Raw genomic sequence first — 22,850 nt, 5'->3', positions numbered from 1 at the left:
GTTGACCCATTCATTCCTTAGTAGGATGCTCTTTAGCCTCCATGTATTTGAGTTCTTTCCAACTTTCCTCTTGTGATTAAGTTCTAGTTTCAAAGCATTGTGGTCTGAAAATATGCAGGGAATAATACCAATCTTTTGGTACCGGTTGAGACCTGATTTGTGACCTAGGATGTGATCAATTCTGGAGAATGTTCCATGGGCACTAGAGAAGAATGTGTATTCCGTTGCTTTGGGATGGAATGTTCTGAATATGTCTGTGACGTCCATTTGGTCCACTGTGTCATTTAAAGTCTTTATTTCCTTGTTGATCTTTTGCTTAGATGATCTGTCCATTTCAGTGAGGGGGGTGTTAAAGTCCCCCACTATTATTGTATTGCTGTCAATGTGTTTCTTCGCTTTTGTTATTAATTGCCTTATATAATTGGCTGCTCCCATGTTGGGGGCATAGATATTTACAATTGTTAGATCTTCTTGTTGGATAGACTCTTTAAGTAGGATATAGTGTCCTTCCTCATCTCTTATTACAGTCTTTGTTTTAAAATCTAATTTGTCTGATATAAGAATTGCCACCCCAGCTTTCTTTTGGTGTCCATTAGCATGGTAAATGGTTTTCCACCCCCTCACTTTCAATGTGGGGGTGTCTTTGGGTCTAAAATGAGTCTCTTGCAGACAACATATTGATGGGTCTTGTTTTTCAATCCAATCTGATAGGCTGTGTCTTTTGATTGGGGCATTTAGTCCATTTACATTCAGGGTAACTACTGAAAGGTATGAATTTAGTGCCATTGTATTGCCTATAAGGTGACTGTTACTGTATATTGCCTCTGTTCCTTTCTGATCTGTGCTGCTTTTTGTCTCTCTCTTTGCTTAGAGGACCCCTTTCGATATTTCTTGGAGGGCTGGTTTCGTGTTTGCAAATTCCTTTAGTTTTTGTTTGTCCTGGAAGCTTTTTATCTCTCCTTCAATTTTCAATGACAGCCTAGCTGGATATAGTATTCTTGGCTGCATATTTTTCTCGTTTAGTGCTCTGAAGATATCATGCCAGTCCTTTCTGGCCTGCCAGGTCTCTGTGGATAGGTCTGTTGCCAATCTAATATTTCTACCATTGTAGGTTACATATCTCTTCTCCTGAGCTGCTTTCAGGATTTTTTCTTTGTCTCTGAGACTCGTAAGTTTTACTATTAGATGTCGGGGTGTTGACCTATTTTTATTGATTTTGATAGAGGTTCTCTGTGCCTCCTGGATTTTGATGCCCGTTTTCTTCCCCACATTAGGGAAGTTCTCTGCTATAATTTGCTCCAATATACCTTCTGCCCCTCTCTCTCTTTTTTCTTCTTCTGGGATCCCAATTATTCTAATGTTGTTTCGTCTTATCGTATCGCTTATCTCTCGAATTCTGCCCTTGTGATCCTGTAGTTGTTTCTCTCTCTTTTTCTCAGACTCTTTATTTTCCATCATTTGGTCTTCTATATCGCTGATTCTCTCTTCTGCCTCGTTTATCCTAGCAGTTAGTGCCCCCATTTTTGATTGCACCTCATTAATAGCCTTTTTGATTTTGACTTGTTTAGATTTTAGTTCTTTTATTTCTCCAGAAAGGGTTCCTCTAATAACTTCCACGCTTTTTTCAAGCCCAGCTAGTATCTTTAAAGTCATGATTCTGAACTCTAGGTCCGACATCGTATTAATGTCCGTATTGAGTAGGTCCCTGGCTGACGGTACTATCTCTTGTTCTTTTTGCTGAGGTGATTTTTTTCGTCTTGTCATTTTGTCCAGAGGAGAATAGATGAATGAGAGAACAAAATGCTAACAGGTTAACAACGTCCCCAGCAAATGTACTTTATACAAATCAGAAAAGACCTTCCAGTAAGTGGTCACTTCTCTGTTCAGAGCGTTGTTGCTACTCTCCTCTTCGATCTCCTGTTGAGTTCATAGGTGTTCAGAATGGTTTGAACCCTATTCACCTGAATTCCTGAGACCAGATGAAATCCAGGTCTCCTACTCCTCTGCCATCTTGCTCTGCCCCCTGCCTGTGATTTTTAATATGACATTACAGATCCACGTTAAATCCCCTTCCCCAGTCCTATTTTCCTCTCTCGCTCCCCACTTCACAGTTGATATTTATGCTTCCTGGTTTTGTTTTTATTACTTGCCTATGTGTAAATCCATATATAATTTATAGTGTTGTTTTACATATTTTTAAACTTTAGGTAAGTGCTGTCCTACTGTTCATATTATTCTTCAGTTTGAGGTTTTTACTCACCACTCTTTTTGAGATTTATTTATGATCATATATTGTACCTATATTTCTTTCAAAAACTTTATTCTATAGTGTTTTGTTAACTGACAGAACCTCAATTTATATATTCATGGTCTTTTGGTAGGCACCCAGACTATTTCCTGCACACCTCTGTTCTTCAAGTTCCTCACTTATTAAATGGAGCTAATAAGAGTATCAACCTCATGGGGGGTTGACATTAATTAAAAATTAATTAGTATATTAATTACATTAACTACATTAATTAATATATTTAAAACACTAGCTCAGACCCTGACACACAGTAAGCATCCAATGTACATTAGCTATTCTTATCAGTATGACCATTAATAATATTATTAAACTCTCCAAATCTTTGCTGTCACACATATTGTGCATCTCTCCTTGTAGCCATGCATAATTTTTTCTTTTTTTTTAAGATTTTATTTATTTATTTGACAGAACGAGAGAGCAGGAGAGCACTAGCAGTGGAAGTGGCAAAGGGAGAGGGAGAAGCAGGCTTCCTGCTGAGCAGGGAGCCCGATGCAGGACTCGATCCCAGGACCCTGAGATCATGACCTGAGCTGAAGGCAGACGCCCAACTGATTGAGCCACCCAGGCACCCCCATGCATAAGTTTCTTTAACATATACAACTAAAAGTTGAACTTCTGGTTGAAATGTGTGTTTAACTCTGCTATTTTGGATGTTGCCCATATCCTTTCTAAAGAGGTGGTACCATGTTTTCTTCCACCTACAACCCATGAAAGTTTCTTCTTCCTTGTTAACACTTGGTATTGTCAGACTGTCATTTTTGCCAACCGTCTTGGTATTGAAATGGTATTCCATTGTTTGCTTTAATCTGCATTTTCCTTATGTGTAGTGAGATTGAGATGAGAGTCTTTTCACATCTTTTTTAACCATTTGGGTTTTCTTTTATGTTAATTTTCTGCCCACTTTGCAATTGGGTTGTCATCTTTCTCTTATTGCTTGGTAGGAATTCATTATATATTTAGTATATTAGGTTGTACTCAGGGAAGGGTAAAAAAGATAAGCATATAAGTGCATTAAAACAAAACATTGTTCCAGTGTATCAGTTAGTTGTTGCTGGGGAGCAGTCACAAAGTCTCATTGGCAGAAACAAGGACTTATCCTTGATTGCACATTGTGGCGTCAGCTGGAGTGGCTCTTCTTAGGCTACAGGTCTATAGGTTGGCTGAGACGGCTCATCTTGGGGCCCAGGCTAGAGGGTTAATGGCCACCGGGGCTCATTCTTTTCACAATGATGGCAGGAGTGGCGGGGGACAAGCCCCACCGTATAAACATCTGTCTGCTAACATCCCAGGGTACCAAAGCAAGGTCGATTTCAAGCGTGAAGTTAAGGGATAAGGAAAGACATACCTGCCATGAGTGTCCTTAGTCCTGAGGCCAAGGCAAGGGTGTGGAGGTATACTACTACTACGGGGGAATGAAAAATTAAGACTAATAATTTAATCTACTGTCCCCACTTTCATGTGTATGTTTATTTATTCATCTACCCTACACATAAAAATGTATAAATGTATACACATAGGCAAATATACATGATACACATATGTGTACACACATATACACAAGATAAAATAAAACATGTAGCTACGTGTAAAAAAGATTTATGAAACATGAAAATGGAATGGCATATGGAAGCAGGGTGATCTGTTTGAGAAACTAGTGTAATATACCTGAAAAACCCAATTAAGAGTAAATATAAAAGCATTTCAGGGACAGGGCCAACAAAAATTTGATAATAAATTGGACACTGGGGACCAGGGAGGGGGAAATGAAGGGGAAGGTGGAGTGAAGGAGAAGATATTAAAATTATCTACAATTCTGTGTGCCCAGGGAAAGTGGGGAGACCATAGTAGCACCAACCAGGAGCGGGAATGGGGGGCTGGAAGACAGCAGTTGGTCTTTCTTTGCATGGTTAGGTTTCATGTATCAGCGAACATCAAATTGCTCATGTCCTCAAAATGATTGGACTTTGGTGGCAAATTGAGACCAGGAGCACTAGTTAGCTTTGTTTGTGACTATGGACGAGTTTCTAATGTCTCTTCCAGTTCTTAAGATCCTTTGACCTTTATAGAGATGTACAGTTGGAGCAATATGAACAAAATGTTTCCCCAAAGAGTGCAGATTGAAAAGAATAAGACTTATGTGTTGGGGGCCAAATGATGTCCTCTAGGTAATTGCTCTTGGCCAACATAGTGCTGTTGTTCTTGTTCCTTTTTAATTATTTTTGTTTTTGTTTTTTAAATTTGAAAACATACTGAGGCTGGATATACTTCTATAGTCCAGCACCAGACTCGACCAACCTCTCCTGTCTTAGAACAACCCACTTTACATATTTACATTGTGTCCTAGTTCTGGAAGACATTTGGGATTTTGACCCCTTCTCTGGGTCTTAGGGCTAACTGCTGATGGGAAGGTGGAAAATACTCAAAGAAAATCAGGAAAAACCAGAGGTGGGCAAGCACTGAGTAATGAAAGTTGGGGTTAAATAGCCTTTTAAAGAAGTGCTAGAATTTGCTGGTTGGTCCAGAAAGCTGAAAAACAAGCTTGTTAAAATTTTTGTTGTTCTTTTACAGTTGGACTAGATGTTAAACTCTGCCAAGGGTAGAAGCAATGTCTTTTCTATGTTCTGAAAGTTTATCTTGCAGTGAGGTGTCAGGGCTACCCTCGACAGGTGCTCCATTGCTTTTGGAAAGAAAGACGGGGAGGGAGAGTGGAGACAGGAAGAAAAAGAGAACCAAAGGATTCAGAGTTGCCCCCCTCTTCCAAATAATTAGATAGAGTTCATGTCTAGAATCCCCCAGATGCAAGAGGTCTTTTTGCACACTTACCACTTTTCTAGAAGCAAAAAGGGAGTTGGGAATAGGTTTCCTCTGTGTGGATATATTCGAGAAATGCTCTTTTTCTCCCCCATTAACCACGTTCTCTAGCTCAGTGTCTCTCCTAACGAGTTTTCTTCTGTTCAACCCTCCCGTAGAAATGACTTGTTGATGGTCTGTCGCCAATTGAATATGGAAGAGTCTGTGGCTGAGATCATGAACCAGTTGGGCGCCGATGAACATGGGAAGATTTCCTTTCAGGATTTTACACGGTGCCGCATGCAGCTCGTTCGAGAAATTAGGAAGGAGGAAGTAGGTCTTTCTGAGAAGTCAGACAACTCCTGTAAAAAGAAGAAGCTGAGGGATAGAATTGCCTCCTGGCCTACGAGCAGCGACAACAGTTTGGGTAGGTACAACCAGGTGGTAGTTTGGTAGTGCCCCACTAGCCTTGCTTGGTGACCTCTGTACTTGGGAGGGGCCTGCCCAGCCTGCTGCTGGCTCATCCCCAGGCTGTCTTCTTGGCCACACTTTCCCTGGGTGAATGCTCCCTCTTTCCCCCAGTTCTGTCCTACAGAGTTTGCTCTTTCTTATTTCTTATTGCTTTCTTTCTTTTAGTTCTTCCATTTTCCAAGCATAATAATGCATAGCCATTTAGCTATTGGAGAGGAAGGGCACACTGGATGGGAGAGGTGGTGACTGCATCAGCAGACCTCAGAAACTATTTGGGGACTCCTTCACATATTAGTTTTAGCTCTGGGCCATGAGGTTTTAAAAATCCATCTCGTTTGCTTAATCTTTAAAATGTTTTCTGCAGAGTTTTCCTGTTCGTAACTTTACTGTTTCCTACCAATGCAAGACAAGCAAATTAGAAAGAAAGATCCTACAAATGTTGATAATTGAAGCTGGGTGATGGGAATGTGAGGCTTATTGTATATATTTTTAAGCACTCATATATATATATATATATATATAGAGTATTTGTAATTTTTTACAATGAAAAAGTTTAGAGGAAAGAGGCATCTGAAAGGGTAGCCTGAACAAAGGGACAGAGGAAAGTATCTGAATTTTCTACTTATATTTTAGGGAATTTTTTTTTCCTTGAAAATATCTCTTGGATCTCTCTCTCTCTGTTTCTTTCTCTCCTGGGTAGATCTAGCGGCAGGAAACAAAGCTCCATGTTACTTGTCCATCATTTGTTAAATATATACTAATTAGCGTGGATAATTATGTGGTACTCCACAACACACACACACACACACACACACACACACACACACACACACACACAAACACACACACATCCTGAATAGTGCTCTTGGCAGTGGAATCATTCGGAGCATTATTTTGAGTAATTGAAATAATAAACATGTCCTCATACCCCCTATGACTTACTATCTTAATGGATTCCATTTTAGCTTCAAATCAGATGTCTGGTAATGCATGTGCTCTCAGCATAATATGTAGAAATACTTAATTTTTGAAGTAACATTTTTCTGAGTATTAAAGTAATATATGTTCATTATAGAACAATAAGGTAAAAAAAGGGAAGCAGAAGAAAATAAAAATCATCCTTAATATCTCACATCCAGAAATAACTACTGCTTAGATATTTACCCCCTTCTCTCTCTCTCTCTCGTGTGTGTGTATGTGATTTGTTTTTTACTAATTTTTTCACATACTTTCTATATAGTTTTATATCCTGCAATTCTTCCTTTGCATTTTCCTCATGCTTTTAAATAGCATTTGAAAGCATGATTTGTAATAGTTGCATGACATAAAAAGGACATGTAGTAATATTTATTAAGTGAAAGAATGAGTGGAGCTCTTTTTGCTAAGCTGTGTTTTCTAATTTTTCTGCCAAGAACATGGCCTTCTTATATAAATTAATAAGCCCACACACATACACATTTGAAGTCAACTGTGGTATATCCCAACAAGTGAATCCCATGTGGCCATTGAAGTAATATTTAATGTGTCTATAGGAGGAATACTTTGTATGGGAAAAAACTATCCTGTTAAAAATTATATTTTAGTATGTAGCATATGTTTATAAATATTCTATAAGGGGCAATTTTGATAGAATTGTGCCCACACCTAATTGGATGGGCCATCTCATAGGTTTGCCCTAACTAGAGAAAGAGGTAAAAAGCAGTTCCTCCCAACCTTTGTAACTGTGTGCCCAGATGAAAGAAGAGGTAACTGAGAGCTGGTGAGTCATAAAACGGGTCATGAACTGAGGAAATGCCAGCAGATGTGCAAGCTTGTGCCAGTTTATCCTGGTAGTTAAAGCCTCAGAGTCAGATCATTTGAGTGTGAATCCTGGTTCCGTCACTTCCTGCATCCGTGACACTGGACAAGTTACCCAAAGTCTCCATATCTCAGTTTCCTCATCGGGTGTTGTGTGAGAACAATTACAGTTTTTTGGAGGAATGTAGAAGCTAATATCTATAAAAAGCACATAAAACAGTGCCTAGCCCATAATAAGCACTAAACACAAGTTAATATTGTTGTTATTACCACTCAGTTTTATTGCTTGCTGATTGTGACAGTTCAGTTTAATGTGAATCAAATACATTGAAAAATCTACGATAATTAAAGAGTCCCTCTTCCACACCGTTAATCATCCCTTCTGACTCTATGCGGAGAAAGTGGAGTTCCTCCCACCCTGGGGTCAGGGAAGCCCTTTCCTGGCTCCATGTCCCTTCCAGCTCCTGTCCCCCTCTTCTCTGCTCTTCTTCACAGCTGATCGTTTTGAAGAGTTTATCTACACTGAATGTTTACCAGTCCTCACCAAGGCTTCAACCCACTCTTCCCAGCTTTGGTTGTCACCGCTCCCCTGAACCTGCTCTGCCTGCCTCCATGGGGACCAACTCGATGGGTCCTCTTCTGTCCTCAGCTGGATCTTTGCCATTTTACTCAGTGACTACTCCTTCATTCCAGCTGCATTTCATTCTTTTGGACTTTTCCACACCACATCCTCCTGGGGTTCTGCCCCCCATTTTGGCCTCCCTTTCTCAGTGTCAGTCTCTCAGGTGCTTTGGGATTACAATCTCTCTCTAGATGATGCAGTGCCCGTGATGTCAAATACTGTTTTTGTGCCAGCTACTCCCATGTCTGCATCTAGCCCTGCTCTTTCCCATGAGCTCCTGAATCAGGTAAAAATGACACATATTCCTGGATGTCTTGTAGACCTCTCACCCTTAACACGGTCAGAAGGATTCTCAATTCCCTTCTTCACTCTTCCTCCCAGCATCATTGATCTCCCAGATATCCCCGTAGAGGAAATATCACCATCCTCTAGTTTGCTCAAGCCAGCCAGTCCTGTTGTCTCTTGTCAAAGTACATCCACAATCTGTCTCCTTCCTTTGCTCTCCTGCCACCACCCTCGTCTAAATCACCCTCATGTCTTGCTTTGTTGACTAAAATAGCCTGTAACTGGCCTCCCTGATTCCTACCTTGACTCCCTACATTTCATTCTTTATCCTGCAGTCAGAGTGGTCTTCTAACATTATGGAAACATGCTCAGCTCGTTCTCATGTCTGCAGCATTCTGTGGCTTCCATATCACCTAAAATGATGTCCAAATTCCTTACTGCAGTCTGGCTCATACCCACCACGAATGAACTGAACTTGTTATCATACTGATTGCCCTGACTAATTATGCATGTTCCAGCCACACTGACCTTCCGCTAGTCCTCCAACTTAGCAAACTGCACCAGCCTTCAACCTTTGCCCTGGCCCTTTACTCTGGTCTAGAACACTCTTCTTTCGGACCTTTTCATTTATTCAGATTTCAGCTTAAATATTCCTTCTTTTTTTTTTTTTTTAAGATTTTATTTATTTATTTGCCAGAGAGAGAGAAAGCACAAGCAGGAGGAGTGGCAGGCAGAGGGGGAAGCAGGCTCCCCACTGAGCAGGGAGCCTGACCCTGGGCTTGATCTTAGGACCCTGAGATCATGACCTGAGCCAAAGACAGACGCTTAACCGACTGAGCCATCCAGACACCGCCATACAACTTATTCTTATCTGACATTACATTGTGTATTTACTCAGAGACTTATTTATGTATGTCCCCCAGTACAATGAAAGTTCTACCAGAGTGGAGTGCTGATGACCTTGTAGGGGTACTGCTATACCCCCAGCACTTGGAACAGAGCTTGGCACATTAGAGATGTTTAGTGCATATTTGTTGAACAATCGGATGAGCAATGCGCGGTGTTCGTGCGCTTTTAGGGACACACGGCCGCACAGTGCATGGTTCCAGACACCAAGGAACTTACAATTTAATTGTGAAGTGATAAGCACATGACAAATTAATTAGCAAGTTAGAATCAACAGAACTTTTGAAGCAACGGAATGGTACAGAAGATAAGGTGTATAAGGAGAGCTAAGAAAGACTATAAGCAGGAGTTTCAGGAAAGCTTTGGGATGTTACCTGCGACTGCATTATGGAGAGAAGTAGAAAGAATGTTGTGCTGCTATGAGAAAAGCCTAAGAAAAACTTGGGTTTAGCAGTTAAGGGTCAGAAGAACTTTATTGTCAGCTCTGACATTTCCCAGCACATCCACAGTGGGGAGTTGGCAGAAAAAGAAGAGCCATCAAAATATTACATGCTCAACTTGGAAGAGGAATTTCGATAGATTCCTTTTTCTCAAATGTTTTCCAGAGAGCACCGGTTTCAAAGGATGGTCATAAATATCATGTGAAGAAATAATTCCTTTGTTAAATACATTTGAAAGCTTTGGATTAAACTAGATTAATAGTTTCCTTTACTGAAAGACATCTCCGAGTCTTTAATATGCTAATATTTCTTGTGACTCTCCAGGAGAAGAATACAATATATAGCATTTCACACATTTAATTGACCATAAACTTTCCATGTATGCATCTTCTCTTTGCTTTTGTATTCTCTCTCAAATATACTTTGGGAAAAATGAGGATATCTGAACAACTAGATCATAATAGATTTTTATATCTATTTTAAGTCCTCTTAGAAATAATATTTAAAAAAATTCTTATGTCTTTTAGGCACCAGCTATATAAAATCAAATGTGGCAATAACAATAGTAAAAATGGTTAAAAATTACTAATATTTACTGTGCACAAGGCAATTTGCTAGGCATTTTATTTGTATCATATGCTAGAAAGATAAATTCCAGGTCACTGCTGAGTTGCTATGGAATTCAGGCTACATTCTTGATTATTCTGGGCTTCAGTTTTCTTATCTCTAAAGATAGGGTAGTAATACCTGCATTATAGGATAGTTGGAAGGACTTAGTGAGATATCATTTGTAAAGTTCCTACACAGTGCCTGTTCACAGTAGCTTTTCAATAAATAATAGTGTTCCTATAATTATCACTATCATCTCTAATCCTTGTGGCTACCTGCAAAGCTTAGAATAGAATCCTCCATTTATAGAGGAGGACACTGAGGCTCAGAGACGTTACTGGATTTGCTCTACGCCGCAGAGCTAATAATGAGTTGAGAACACTAAGACATTGCTTACTGAAAAGAGATGATTCTGAGTCGCCTGCAACTTAGAAAAATGGTTTTGACCAAGATGCCAATTAAAAAGAACACTGCCATCCAGAGGCCAGTCCCAGAAATTGCAGGCACATGGTCCCAAGGGTCTTCAGAATGGCTCTGAGAGGACAATTCCTGTGAGGTAAACCCGTCCCTTGGGCAGCGAAGTGACAACATACATCACACCAAAATAGGTACGAGGTTTTGTGTATGCTGCCTAATTTTCCAGTGGAAAACAAATGCTTTAGGTTTATTATAATTATTTGTAATTTTCATTTTAAAATTGTGTGATTTAATTTTTTTCATTTTAAAATTTAAATTAAAAAAATTAAATCACATTTTTAAAACTATGATTTAAAATTTTTTTCAATTTTCTTTGTGATTAGGAGAGACTGGAGTTAAAAATTCCTAGCATTGTGTATTTATATATGTTAGCAATTCCAACAGGCATATCCTTTTAAATAAACAGTTTTTTTACTTTAACCAAGCTGTAAACTTTACCCATGATTTCCACATATTTTTGCCAAATGTGTGAATTATGTGAAAGAGATAGTGCTTCAGGGTGATGACCACGGGAAAAAAACACTGAATTGCCTGAGGAGAACTGATAAAAGCCTTCAGGCTTGCCTAATGAGGTTACAAGCCTATGTTTTCAGATCTTCGGGGGCACTCATTTTTCTTCCTTTGGTCAGGTCTCAGAGAGCCCAAGACTTAATTTGAATCAAATCCCTATGGTTTTAAAACATTGTTTAAGACAGCAGACATTAAGACCTGTTAATTAATACAACTACATTTAATTTATGCTAAGATTAGGACAGTGGGCACAGTTTCCAATAACCTATATCTTCAAAAGACCCTTTATTGGTCTTGCCTTGAGTTATATTCCCACCTGAAGTGTCAGCCTTCATTACTGCTTTGGTAATGCCCCTGTGGTCCAGCAGGAACATATAAAGTACTGAAGTGTCTCAGAGAAACTAATAGCAAGACTTTTCCTTAACAGGAATTCAAAGTAAAAAAATTAGATCAAAGAACATATAGTTTAGATGGGAAGGTCCCCAAACCCTACAAGCCTAAGGGGTAAATGTAAGGAGAGACTGATTGCTTGGCGTATTTAAAGAAATAAATAAGCAGCCCCCTGATTTTTGGTTTAGTATCTTGCTTTCAAAAAAATTAAAACCACAATTCATTAATATAACATAAAGCCTGTCTACTCCTGACACATCCCAATTTTTCCAGAATGAATGTTACTCTTAAATATTGTTGGGGCTGTTTTTGTGTATATAAAAATTCTTCTAAACTCTTGAAACAAGTGAGACAAGAAGTCATTTTTCCAATCCAGCTGCATTATCCCTAGTATGTAGGGTCCTGGCTGGTGAATGGTTTAAATCCCCTATGGGTTCTGTATGAGCAATTAATAATTAACACAGAGCCTTTTAAATAAAATCATTCATGAGAGTGATTCATTGTTAAAAGTACTGCCCAGCTAGCATAAAACCAAACTGAAGTCACAGTAGTTTTTAGTTTCAGTTGAAGGTTTCTGGAAGTTTTTTTTACATACCCTAAGCCCTCTGTCACAGAGAGAACAATATGTTTATTTAATTCATTCTACTCCTAAATTGGGAGTTAGAATAGGCTTCTAAAGTTTTTAAGTAATAGATATCATTTCACATTCTTTTTTTATGATTCCAGTAAGTATAACATAATTTTATTGTATTACAAAGTATTGTATTGATTTGCCAAATTTTTGTAGTTTGGAGAAGGAATTGCCTTCATTATTTTTTTAAAGCTTTAATTTAAATTCCAGTTAGTTAACCTACAGTGTAGTATTAGTTTCAGGCATACAATATAGTGATTCAACACTCCATACATAACCCGGTGCTCATCACAAGTGCCCTCCTAATCCCTATCACCTATTTAACCCATCTTCCCACCCACCTCCCTTCTGGTAACCATCAGAGGCCAAGAGATCTTTTGAACAAAGAAACAGGAGAGGATATTATAAAGCACTTCTCCCCTAACCCCTACCAAGTTATGTCCTCACTGGTTATTTGAAGCATTGTGGAGTCTCAGATAGCTGAACCCACATATTAAAATTTAAGTACAAAACAGCTAATGAAATAAAAGATAAATGACTTTGGCATCATCCGAGACAGTGAAAATAATCAAGTCAGGTGTATGTTATTTATCAGACTGAAAATGTTTCCGTATTGGTTATATCTGAACTTTGATTCTTTGTGTTTATTTGGCTGTTCTTTGTCTGAACTTTAAATTCTGCACTTAAGATGTCAAATTCTATTTGTAGTACATTGACTGTCATCTCTCCATTATGTAGTCACTACAGAAAAACTAAAGGACAATGTAAGAAGAAAAAAAATATGGTGTATTTCTTTTAATTTATTTATTTGAGAGAGAGTGAGAGGGAGAAAGTAAGAGAGAACAAGTGGGGTGGGGGGGCAGAGGGAGAGAGAATCTCAAGCAGTCTGCACACCCAGTGCCAGGCCTGAGGCAGGGCTTGATCTCACGACCCTGAGATCATGACCTGAGCCAAGATCAAGAGTCGGATGGTAAGTGACTGAGCCACCCAGGTACCCCTGGTATATTTCTTTTTTAAACTTTTAAGCAAGTATGTATAAGATCATACCAGATTCTCAGGTATTTCTTGAGATATTTAATAGTTTAGATTTCTTTTGCAGATTATTATGTCCTGTAAGTAACTATGCTGTTCTGTGGTGGTCTAAATTCTTGGAAAATGATGTCTCACATAGTGCACACTGGTTCTGTCTTACTTCCTGATTTTGTCTTTTATTGGTATTTCTGGCTATCTGGTGCTGCTCCTTTTGAATATATTATTTTAGCCCCCTTCCCAATGGCATTAATTACTTCATATTAGTCAGCATAGAACAAAAAGTTCCTGAGGATCCAGGTGTGCTTATCTCAGGTGGTAATACTAGTATGAGGGGCGCCCCTGATTACCTGTGTTGATTGTATCTTTTGAAGGACATATAACACAATGAGATTGTTCATCTATTTTCCCTCCAACATGATTTAGCTGAAGCAATTCTTTAAGTGTCACTGTTTTTATGGCATGTTGAAGCCGTTCCAATTTCAGTGGCAGTGATACAACTTGGCACGATTTTAGATATTTTTCATGGAGTAAAAATGATTCCTTGGCTGAGATAAAGCCTCAGTCTGCTGGCAGAAAGTGTTTAGTTTGGCCAGCCTATTTCATTGTCCATTGTTCTTTCTGGAGAATCTGTCACTCAACATTATAATCACAAAAAGCTCAGGAAGGCTTATTTTGCTTCCTGTTTTATCTTGTAAGCCTACTGCAAGTTCATTGGAGAACATAAGTGAAAGGGCATTAGTAAGTGACAGTTTAAATCAGTTAAATTTTTATGGTTGCTTTGGAAGGATTTTGTATGGTTTCCAGTTGATCCATTTATGTTTACTATCTACAAGAAAAACATTTTCGCTTCTAGTTGAAGCAGAATTTAATCTGATATGTTGTGTATTTATTTAGCTCTCATTTTCTGAATGTATATCAGTCAGTTCTAGATAAATTTTAATGCAAACTAATTACCGCTTCAGATTTGTCTCTTGGTATTTGTAGTGTTTTCTTTGATTTATCTGACTTAAGATTTAGAGTCCTTTGATAAAACTGTGCCCTTGAATTACAATACAGCCCAGAGGGTCTGTTAAATACTCTCTGGTTTTAGCCTCTGTATAGTATAGATGAGGAAATGAAGATGGAGGGGTTAAATAATAATAATTCTCAGGCCACGGAGTTAGTTGGTGCTGTGGCTGTGGCTAGATGAGACCTCTCCTGAGTCCTGGCTTAACTGTTTTTCTAATAATTCACACACTGTGTTCTTTTCTATTTTTCTCCTGCTATATTAACAAAAACTTAGAATTCCAATCTCCAAGATGTTTTTTTTTTTCTTGTTAGGAATTTCTACAGCAAGATTTATGCCACCCTGGACTCATGCTAAAAGTAAATTTAATTACTAATCTCACCTATTTCAGTTGTCTTGAGGCCAAAACCAAAGCACTCAAAATGCTTACATCTTTCTAACACTTTACACTTTGCCCTCTTCTTCTTTTTTTTTTTTTAAGATTTTATATATTTATTTGAGAGAGCAGGAGAGAGTCACAAGCAGGGAGAGTGGCAGGCAGAGGGAGAAGCAGACTCCCCACTGAGCAGGGAGCCTGATGTGGGACTCGATCCCAGGACCCTCAGATCATGACCTGAGCCGAAGGCAGACGCTTAACCTACTGAGCCACCCAGGCGCCCCAAGACATTTGCAAAATCTTTTATGAATGCTGCCACTTTGGTCTGTTTGGGATATTGTCCCAAGGAAAAAGAATTGTCCATTCTTGAACCACAATGCCAAAGGGAATCAGCTCTGCCTCTTTATGGCCTGGGAATGGTTGCAGGGATAATTAGAGGGAAATCCTGAAGGGGGAAGTGTATCATGGAGCACAACAGTTGGGATTATGATGTTCTGCTCCATCATCCACATAGTGGAGATTCTCCATCCATTGCCAGCCTTGGACAAGAGGTTTGTTTTTATTAAGGGAACTATTTTCTCACACCTTTCTGTTGATTTGCTTTGATGTTGACTAATTTATACCCTGAGAGTCTATTCCTTTGGTTTATCCCCAAGAAATGCTTTTTCTAAAAGCTAAATACCAGAAAACATATTTAGTCTTATCAGTCATTCATACTGTATATTAATAATATGACCAGATTTTTTTTACTTGAAGTGGCTCTATTGAGGAGGAGCCATGGGAAAGGTCCTGAAGGACAGTGGTAGGATGAAGGAGAGTTAGAGTTGTGGAAGAAACCTGAGGAAGGAATGGGGTGGGGCTTATGAAAACCATTTTGTCTGTTTCACTCCTGCCTATGCCTGGTCCGATAAAGTTCCCATTTATTTAGGGTGGCATAGATCCGTGTTTCCTGAACTGGGCTCAATAGACTACCATAGTTTTGGGAATGGTGACCTGAGATCTGGAATAGGTCATATGGCCCAAAGGGGCAAACAACCAAGGAGCACCAGACGTCTGAGGAATTCCTCTAAAATGGAAAATAGAGACCAAAACAAGCAGAAAAACTTAATTTAAGTGGAATGGAGACTCTGCAAGGAGAACACTCAAAATAATCCCTTGTTAATATATTTTGAAATACAGGAGAAAATATTGTATATACACACAAAGAACAGGATAAAAAGAAACATTAAAAAAAACTACCCTGAAAAAAATATAGCACACATTATAAACTCAACAGAGAAAGAATGGGAAATAAAGATAATGTCTTCCAGAAAGGGGAGCAAAAAGAAAAAAGAAATATAAGATAAGGGAGAAAAGATAAGAAAATCAGAGGGCTGGTACAGGGTGTCTACCACTCAGATAATAGCTGTTCTAGAAAGACTAAACAAAGAAAACAGAAGAGAAGACATAACCAAAAAATGGCCCATGAAGGGGCGCCTGGGTGGCTCAGTCTTTAAGCATCTGCCTTCGGCTCAGGTCATGATCCCAGGGTCCTGGGATCGAGTCCCGCATCGGGGTCCCTGCTCTGCGGGAAGCCTGCTTCTCCCTCTCCCACTCCCCCTGCTTGTGTTCCCTCTCTCAGTCAAATAAATAAATAAAATCTTAAAAAAAATGGCCCATGAAATTGTCTTGCAAAATGAAGGATGTGAGTTTCTTTTTTCTTTTTTTTATTTAGATTCAACTAGCCAACATATAGTACATCATTAGTTTCAGATGTAGTGTTCAATCACTTGCCCTCCTTAATGTCCATCACCCAGTTACCTCATACCCCCTACCACCTCCCCTCCAGCAACCCTCTGTTTCCTGTAGTTAAGAGTCTCTCATGGTTTGTCTCCTTCTCTGATTTCTTCCCATTCAGTTTCCCCTCCCTTCCCCTATGATCCTCTGCACAGTTTCTTATATTCCACATATGAGTGAAAACTGTATGATAATTGTCTTTCTCAAATTGACTTAGCTCACTCAGCACAATGCCCTCCAGTTCTACCCATGTCAGTGTAAATGGTAAGTATTCATACTTTCTGATGGCTGAGTAATATTCCATTGTATATACATACCACATCTTCTTTATCCATTCATCTGTTGATGGACATCTTGGTTGAAGGATGTGAGTTTCTGATAGAAAGGACCCAGCAAATATCACCTACCATAAAACATAAGGACACACATCACTGTGAAATTTCATAACACTAGAGACAAAAGATTCTTCAAACTTCCAGAGAGGAAATACAAAACAGGACAAATAAGAACAATTTGGAATCAGAATGGCTTCTGACTTCTCAAAAACAATGACAGATATTAAATGAGCAATGTCTTCAAAATTTTGAAGAAAAATGGTTTTCAACTTAGAATTCCTTGCCAAACTACTAATGAAGTGTAAGAATAGAAGATAGGTGTTTTCATGCAAAAGACTTTGAGTGCAAAGTCTCAGAAAATTTACTTCCCATGCCTAATTTCTTCAAAATTTACTAGACCTCCAAAAAAAAAAAAAAAAAAGAGGAGATAGCCTAGAAAGAGAAATACTTGGAAACATGAAACAAAGAGTGAAAAAAAGTTAGAAGAGAAGCATATTGGTCATTGGAACGAGTCTAGGCTAGAGCAGATCAAATAGCTCCAGGAAAATATTTTCAGACTAAAATTTTTTAAAAAATTTTATTTATTTATTTGACAGAGAGAGAGGGAGAGAGAGAGCACAAGTGGGGGAGTTGGAGAGGGAGAAGCAGGTTCCCCACTGAGCAGGGAGCCTGATGTGGGTCTTGATCCCAGGACCCTGGGATCATGACCTGAGCTAAAAGCAGACACTTAACTGACTGAGCCACCTAGGCACCCCATTTTCAGCCTAAATTTGATGGAATTTTTATGCATCTTAAATTACAGAGAGGAGATTTAGATAACCGAGAATTTGAGACTGAATTCATGACATAGAAAACTAAACATGAAAATACAAAAAAATTATTAATCCCAGGGAAAACAAAAAATTATTCAAGAAAAGAAAAGTAGTCATGGCCCATTTGTGAATATAGAGTTTAGATTATCACAGTTCATAATCAAAGAACAAATATTGATTTCCATATCAAGTAATATTAGATATCAGGGCGCCTGGGTGGCTCAGTCATTAAGCGTCTGCCTTCAGCTCAGGTCGTGATCCCAGGGTCCTGGGATTGAGCCCCGCATCGGGCTCCCTGCTCCGTGGGAAGCCTGCTTCTCTCTCTCCCACTCCCCTTGCCTTGTGTTCTCTCTCTCGCTGTGTCTCTCTCTGTCAAATAAATAAATAAAATCTTTAAAAAAAAGTAATATTCAAGATTCAAAAATCAAGATTTATTTTCTAGCTGAAAATAATTTTAAAAGCTGAAATAGCTGTATTTTAAGTCCTCCTTTAACACATATCTATATCTAGCAAATAGTAAAGATTTCTGAGTCTAAAATCTAAGTGAATGAGAAAACCTGGAGCATCAAGCCACTTTTACTTTGAAACTATTGTCTGAACCTGGTAAAATCAAACTTTGGATTACATGACCATGTGGGCCCTGAGAACAGAAAACAAATTCCAAGGACTGCTCAGGTGGGGAATGTAATAAGATATACCCTCTTTTTCAAAAGCTAGACTACTAGAGGGCTCCACCCTTTTGTAAGGTTGAACCAGAAGTATACCAATCTGTATACTACCATCGGAGTATTCTCAAGGAAATTGCCTTGGAGATAAGTAAAGCAGTTCTAAAAGAATATCCAGAAATAACTCTCCAAGGAATATGGGCAATTCAGTATCCAAAATTACTAAGTATAAAAGGAGACTACATACCATGATCAAAAATTAACATGACAAAACAAACCCATCAAGATTTCATTTGTTAGAATTATCAGACTCAGAATACAAAGTAATTATGTTTATTGTGTTCAGAAAGAAAATTTAAGCTAGCAAAAGAAAACGAAGAAGCCAAATGAACATCTAGGAATGAGAACTGTTATAACTGAAATAAAAGCCTAATTAAAGTTAAATTAGTTAGTGATGAAGAGAGAATTAGTGAAATAGAAGACAGGTTAGAGGACATTATTTAGAAAACACGCAAGAAGAAAGAGATGTAAAATGTAAAATATAAAAGAAAGACTGAGAGTCAGGAAAGTTATAACATAGAATTGGATTCTCAGAAGGAGAGGAAAGAAAGAATGAAGCAGAAGCAGGATTAATAAAAGATACTAACCAGTAGATTCCAAATACTAATGAGTCCTAAACAGGAAAAATGAAAAATATATACAAATCAAGTAACATAATTAGATAATTAGACATATTATAGTGAGCCTGTGGAACACCAAAGACAGAGAATCTAGATAGTTTTTTTTTCTTTTTAAGAGGCAGATTACTTTCAAAGGAGCAACCTTTAGGCTGAGAGCACACTCTTGAGAACAATGGAACGCAGTAGGCAGTGGCATTCCTTTGTCCTCTATGTACTGAGAAAAAGTAACTGACAACCTAACATACCATACCCAGCAAAAGTATCTTTCAAGAACCAAGATGAGAGGCACCTGGGTGGCTGAGCATCCAACTTGATTTTGGCTCAGGTCATGATCTCAGGGCTGTGAGATCAAGCCTTACTGCTGGGCTCCACACTCAATGGGGAATCTGTTTGAGATTCTGTCTCTGCCCATCCCCTCCCACACTCATTTGCACTCTCTCTCTCTCTCTCTCTCTCTCTCTCTCAAATAAATCTTTTTTAAAAAGGAACCAAGATGAAATAGAGACATTCGAAGAGAAATATAAACCTAGAAGAGACCTTCATTAGGTGAAATTCTTAAGGATATATTTCAAGCAAAATGATAGGGGGTCCAGAAAGAAGTTTTGAGTTGCTAGAGAGAAAGAAGAATAAAGAAAGTGGTAAATATGTGGGTAAATATAAATAAAGAGTGTAAAGCAATAATACTTTGTCTTGGAGATTTTAGGGAAAATAAATATGAAATAATAGTAGCCTATAAGTTGGGAGTGGGATGGATAGATTTCAAGTTTTCTTAGGTCCTTATATTGTCCAGAGATAGGTAAATATATTGATAAGCTTTAGATTTTAATAAATTAAGGATGCATATTGAAAATTCTAGCATAATCACTAAAATAGAAAGAAAATGGTTTTTTAAATTTTATTTATTTTTAAAGTTTATTTATATATTTAAGTAATCTCTACACCTAATGTGGGGCTCGAACTCATGACCATGAGATCAAGAGTCCCATGCTCTTCCAAATGAGCCAGCCAGGTGCCCCTAGAAAGAAAATGTTTAACTCTCAAACCTTTAGATTTAAAAAATGGAATGAGAAAATTTTCAAAAAGGCAAGGAAAGAGTGGCACCTGACTGGCTTAGTCAGTTTAGCATCCAACTCTTGATTTTGGCTCAGGTCATGATCTCAGGGTCATGAGATCAGGCCCTGAGTCAGGCTTCCCTCTGGGTGTGGAGCCTGTTTAAGATTCTCTCTCTCCCTTTCCCTCAGCTTCTCCCCCACCCTCTCTCTTCCTCTCTAAAAAGTTAAAAAAAAAAAAAAAAGCAAGAAAAGAGAAATAAACATAGAACAAGTAAATGTATAGGAAGAACAAAATGAGATGAAAGAGATTAATCCCTGTATTAGTAATTCAGTCAAATGTAAGTAGATTAAATTCTACAGTTAAAAAACATGGATGGTAAGAATGGATTGTAAAAATCTGCTTGGCAGTGTTACTGATTTATAGGTTCATTGCACGGAATGAACCTATAAATCAGTAACACTGCCCAAACCCCATATGATGGGAAATTAAGGAACATACTCTGAAATAGCCCACAGATCCAAGACAAAATTATGAGCACTCAAAAATATTTTAAATTGAAGGATTATGAAAATATCCATTGAAATGCAGTACTTAGAGGAAATTTGATGGCTTTATAAGAAAATAAAAGATATATAAATATATGTATATGACAGTATAAGAAAAGGGCTGAGTTGAGCATCCATTCCAAGAATTTAGAAGAAGAACAGCAAAATAAAAACAAAACAGAAGAGGGGCACCTGGGTGGCTCAGTCTTTGAGCATCTGCCTTTGGCTCAGGTCATGATCCCAGGGTCCTGGGATCGAGCCCTGTGTCGAGCTCCCTGCTCGGCGGGGAGCCTGCTTCTCCCTCTCCCACTCCCTCTGCTTGTGTTCCTGCTCTCACTATCTCTCTCTCTGTCAAATAAAAAAATAAAAATAAAAATAAACAAAATAGAAGAAAAGATATAACAAAATAAGGAAGATTAATGAAATATAAAACAAGCACACAATATGAGGCACAATAAAAGCTAAAAATGGTTTTTAAAAAATACTTATGAAACTGATAACTTCTTGGTAAGAATGCTAAAGTAAAAAAAAAGAAAAGGCACAAATAATTGTTAAAGGGAACAAATAAAGACCAGTAGAGACCTAGGACTTATTGCTGAGTGGGAAATAGGCAACCCAATCAAGCATGGAATCCAGGAAAGTTCTCAAGGTTGAGGTTTGGTGGAAAAGAAGACCACAGCTGTCTTGGTCCTTATCAGAAATGTGAAATACATGTGCACCGTTGACTGGCAATATCTGGGTTTGTTGGTTGGCTACACATTGGGCTGGCTGAAGGTCATATGTTATATAGGTAAGGCATAGATGGAGCAGAAGTGGGGCATCCGGGGACCTGTGATATGCACATGTAGCAACTAAGTCAAGCTTGTGTCACCCTGCCAAGACTATGCTGTTTTTGGCAGGGTAGTGGCCAAGTCAGGGTTTGTTATGACCAGTATCAGGAGTGCACAGGAGACATCACTATAGATACTGCAGACATGAACGAAAAGAAAATAGTATGAACAACTTTCTGCCAATATACTTAAAAATTTAAAAGAAATAAGGAAATTTCCAGGAAAATATAACTTACTAAAGCTGATTTATTAAGGAATGTAAAATCTGAATAGTTCTATAACTAGGAATGAAATTAAAACAGTAATTTAAAAAATGTCCACAAGGAACACTCCAGGCCCAGACAGCTTCACTGGCAAGGTCTACCTAACATTCAAAAACAAATAATTCCAGTCTCATATGGCCACACACATAATCTTAATACCAAAATGTGACAAGGACAGTATAAGAAAAGTTACAAGACCAATTTTACTTTTGAACAGAGATGCAAAAGTCCTGGACAAAATACTAGGAAACCAACATCAATAATAAATATCACATATTTCGACTATGGTGGGTTTGTCTCTTAAATGCAAGTTTGGTTTAACATATTAATCCGGGACACCTGGATGCCTCAGTCCATTAAGCATTTGCCTTTGGCTCGGGTCGTGATCAAGTCCCTTGCTCAGCGGGTAGTCTGCTTCTCCTTCTCCCTCTGCCTGCCACTCACTTCCCCTGCTTGTCTGCTTTCTCGCTCTGTCAAGTGAATAAATAAGATCTTAAAAAAAAATTAATATGGGGATGCCTGGGTGGCTCAGCCGGTTAAGCGTCTGCCTTCAGCTCAGGTCATGATCCCAGGGTCCTGGGATCAAGTCCCGCATTGGGCTCCTTGCTCTGTGGGGAGCCTGCTTCTCCCTCTCCCTGCCGCTCCCCCTGCTTGTGCTCCCTCTGTCTCTCTCTGACAAAAATAAATAAAATCTTTAAAAAAATTAATATGAGTCCACATATTAAAAACTTAAATGAAAAATACCAACGTTTTAGGAAAAAAACATAATATAGTTCTATTTCTTGCTAAGAAGCTGGAATCAGAATAATTTTTTGTATTCCTGTTTGTGTATTTTTCCTGCCTGGCATTTTCCATTTTGATTAGGCTAATTTGCAGCCAAGAAATACGACAGACCCTATGGGCATGCCGACCAAAGGATATGTGTGATGCTTCTCATCACAGAGGAGGCCCAGATTAGCATTATCCCCATTCAGTCAGGTACTTAAAAATTAGGGACTACCAAGGGCTTACTGAATACATGGCCCATTAACATGCCTTGTAAGAGAAACAAATTGATCCAAAATACGGTCTCTGCTTTCTAACCAAGAAAAACAAGCCTTTTTTAAAAAAAAAATCTTAATCTGTATGGACCATAAACATTAGCCCCCCCCAACCCAAGCCAGCCTCAGCTTCAAATGAAACTCAATTAATACTTTTTTGCTCTAATGCTCATTTTAACACTTGCCCTAAACTCTCCTTTG

At 38.5% G+C, this 22,850-nt stretch overlaps 1 protein-coding gene across 3 annotated transcripts in view; it reads left to right on the top strand.

The window, feature by feature from the left end:
- Window positions 1-22,850, top strand: part of MCC (MCC regulator of WNT signaling pathway) — a 387,205-nt gene that overhangs the window by 68,187 nt on the left and 296,168 nt on the right. For all 3 annotated transcript variants that reach the window (XM_025866893.2, XM_073889303.1, XM_073889298.1), the window contains exon 2: window positions 5,278-5,525. In XM_025866893.2, the coding sequence (XP_025722678.1) occupies window positions 5,278-5,525 (248 nt within the window). The remainder of the gene's footprint in view (window positions 1-5,277; window positions 5,526-22,850) is intronic.

Source organism: Callorhinus ursinus, unplaced genomic scaffold (genome assembly GCF_003265705.2).
Source record: "Callorhinus ursinus isolate GAN/ISIS: 27379988/994484 unplaced genomic scaffold, GSC_fseal_2.0 scaffold3, whole genome shotgun sequence".
Classification (NCBI taxonomy): Eukaryota; Metazoa; Chordata; class Mammalia; order Carnivora; family Otariidae; genus Callorhinus; species Callorhinus ursinus.
Note: the sequence above shows the minus strand (reverse complement) of the source record. Positions and strands in the feature narration are given on the sequence as shown.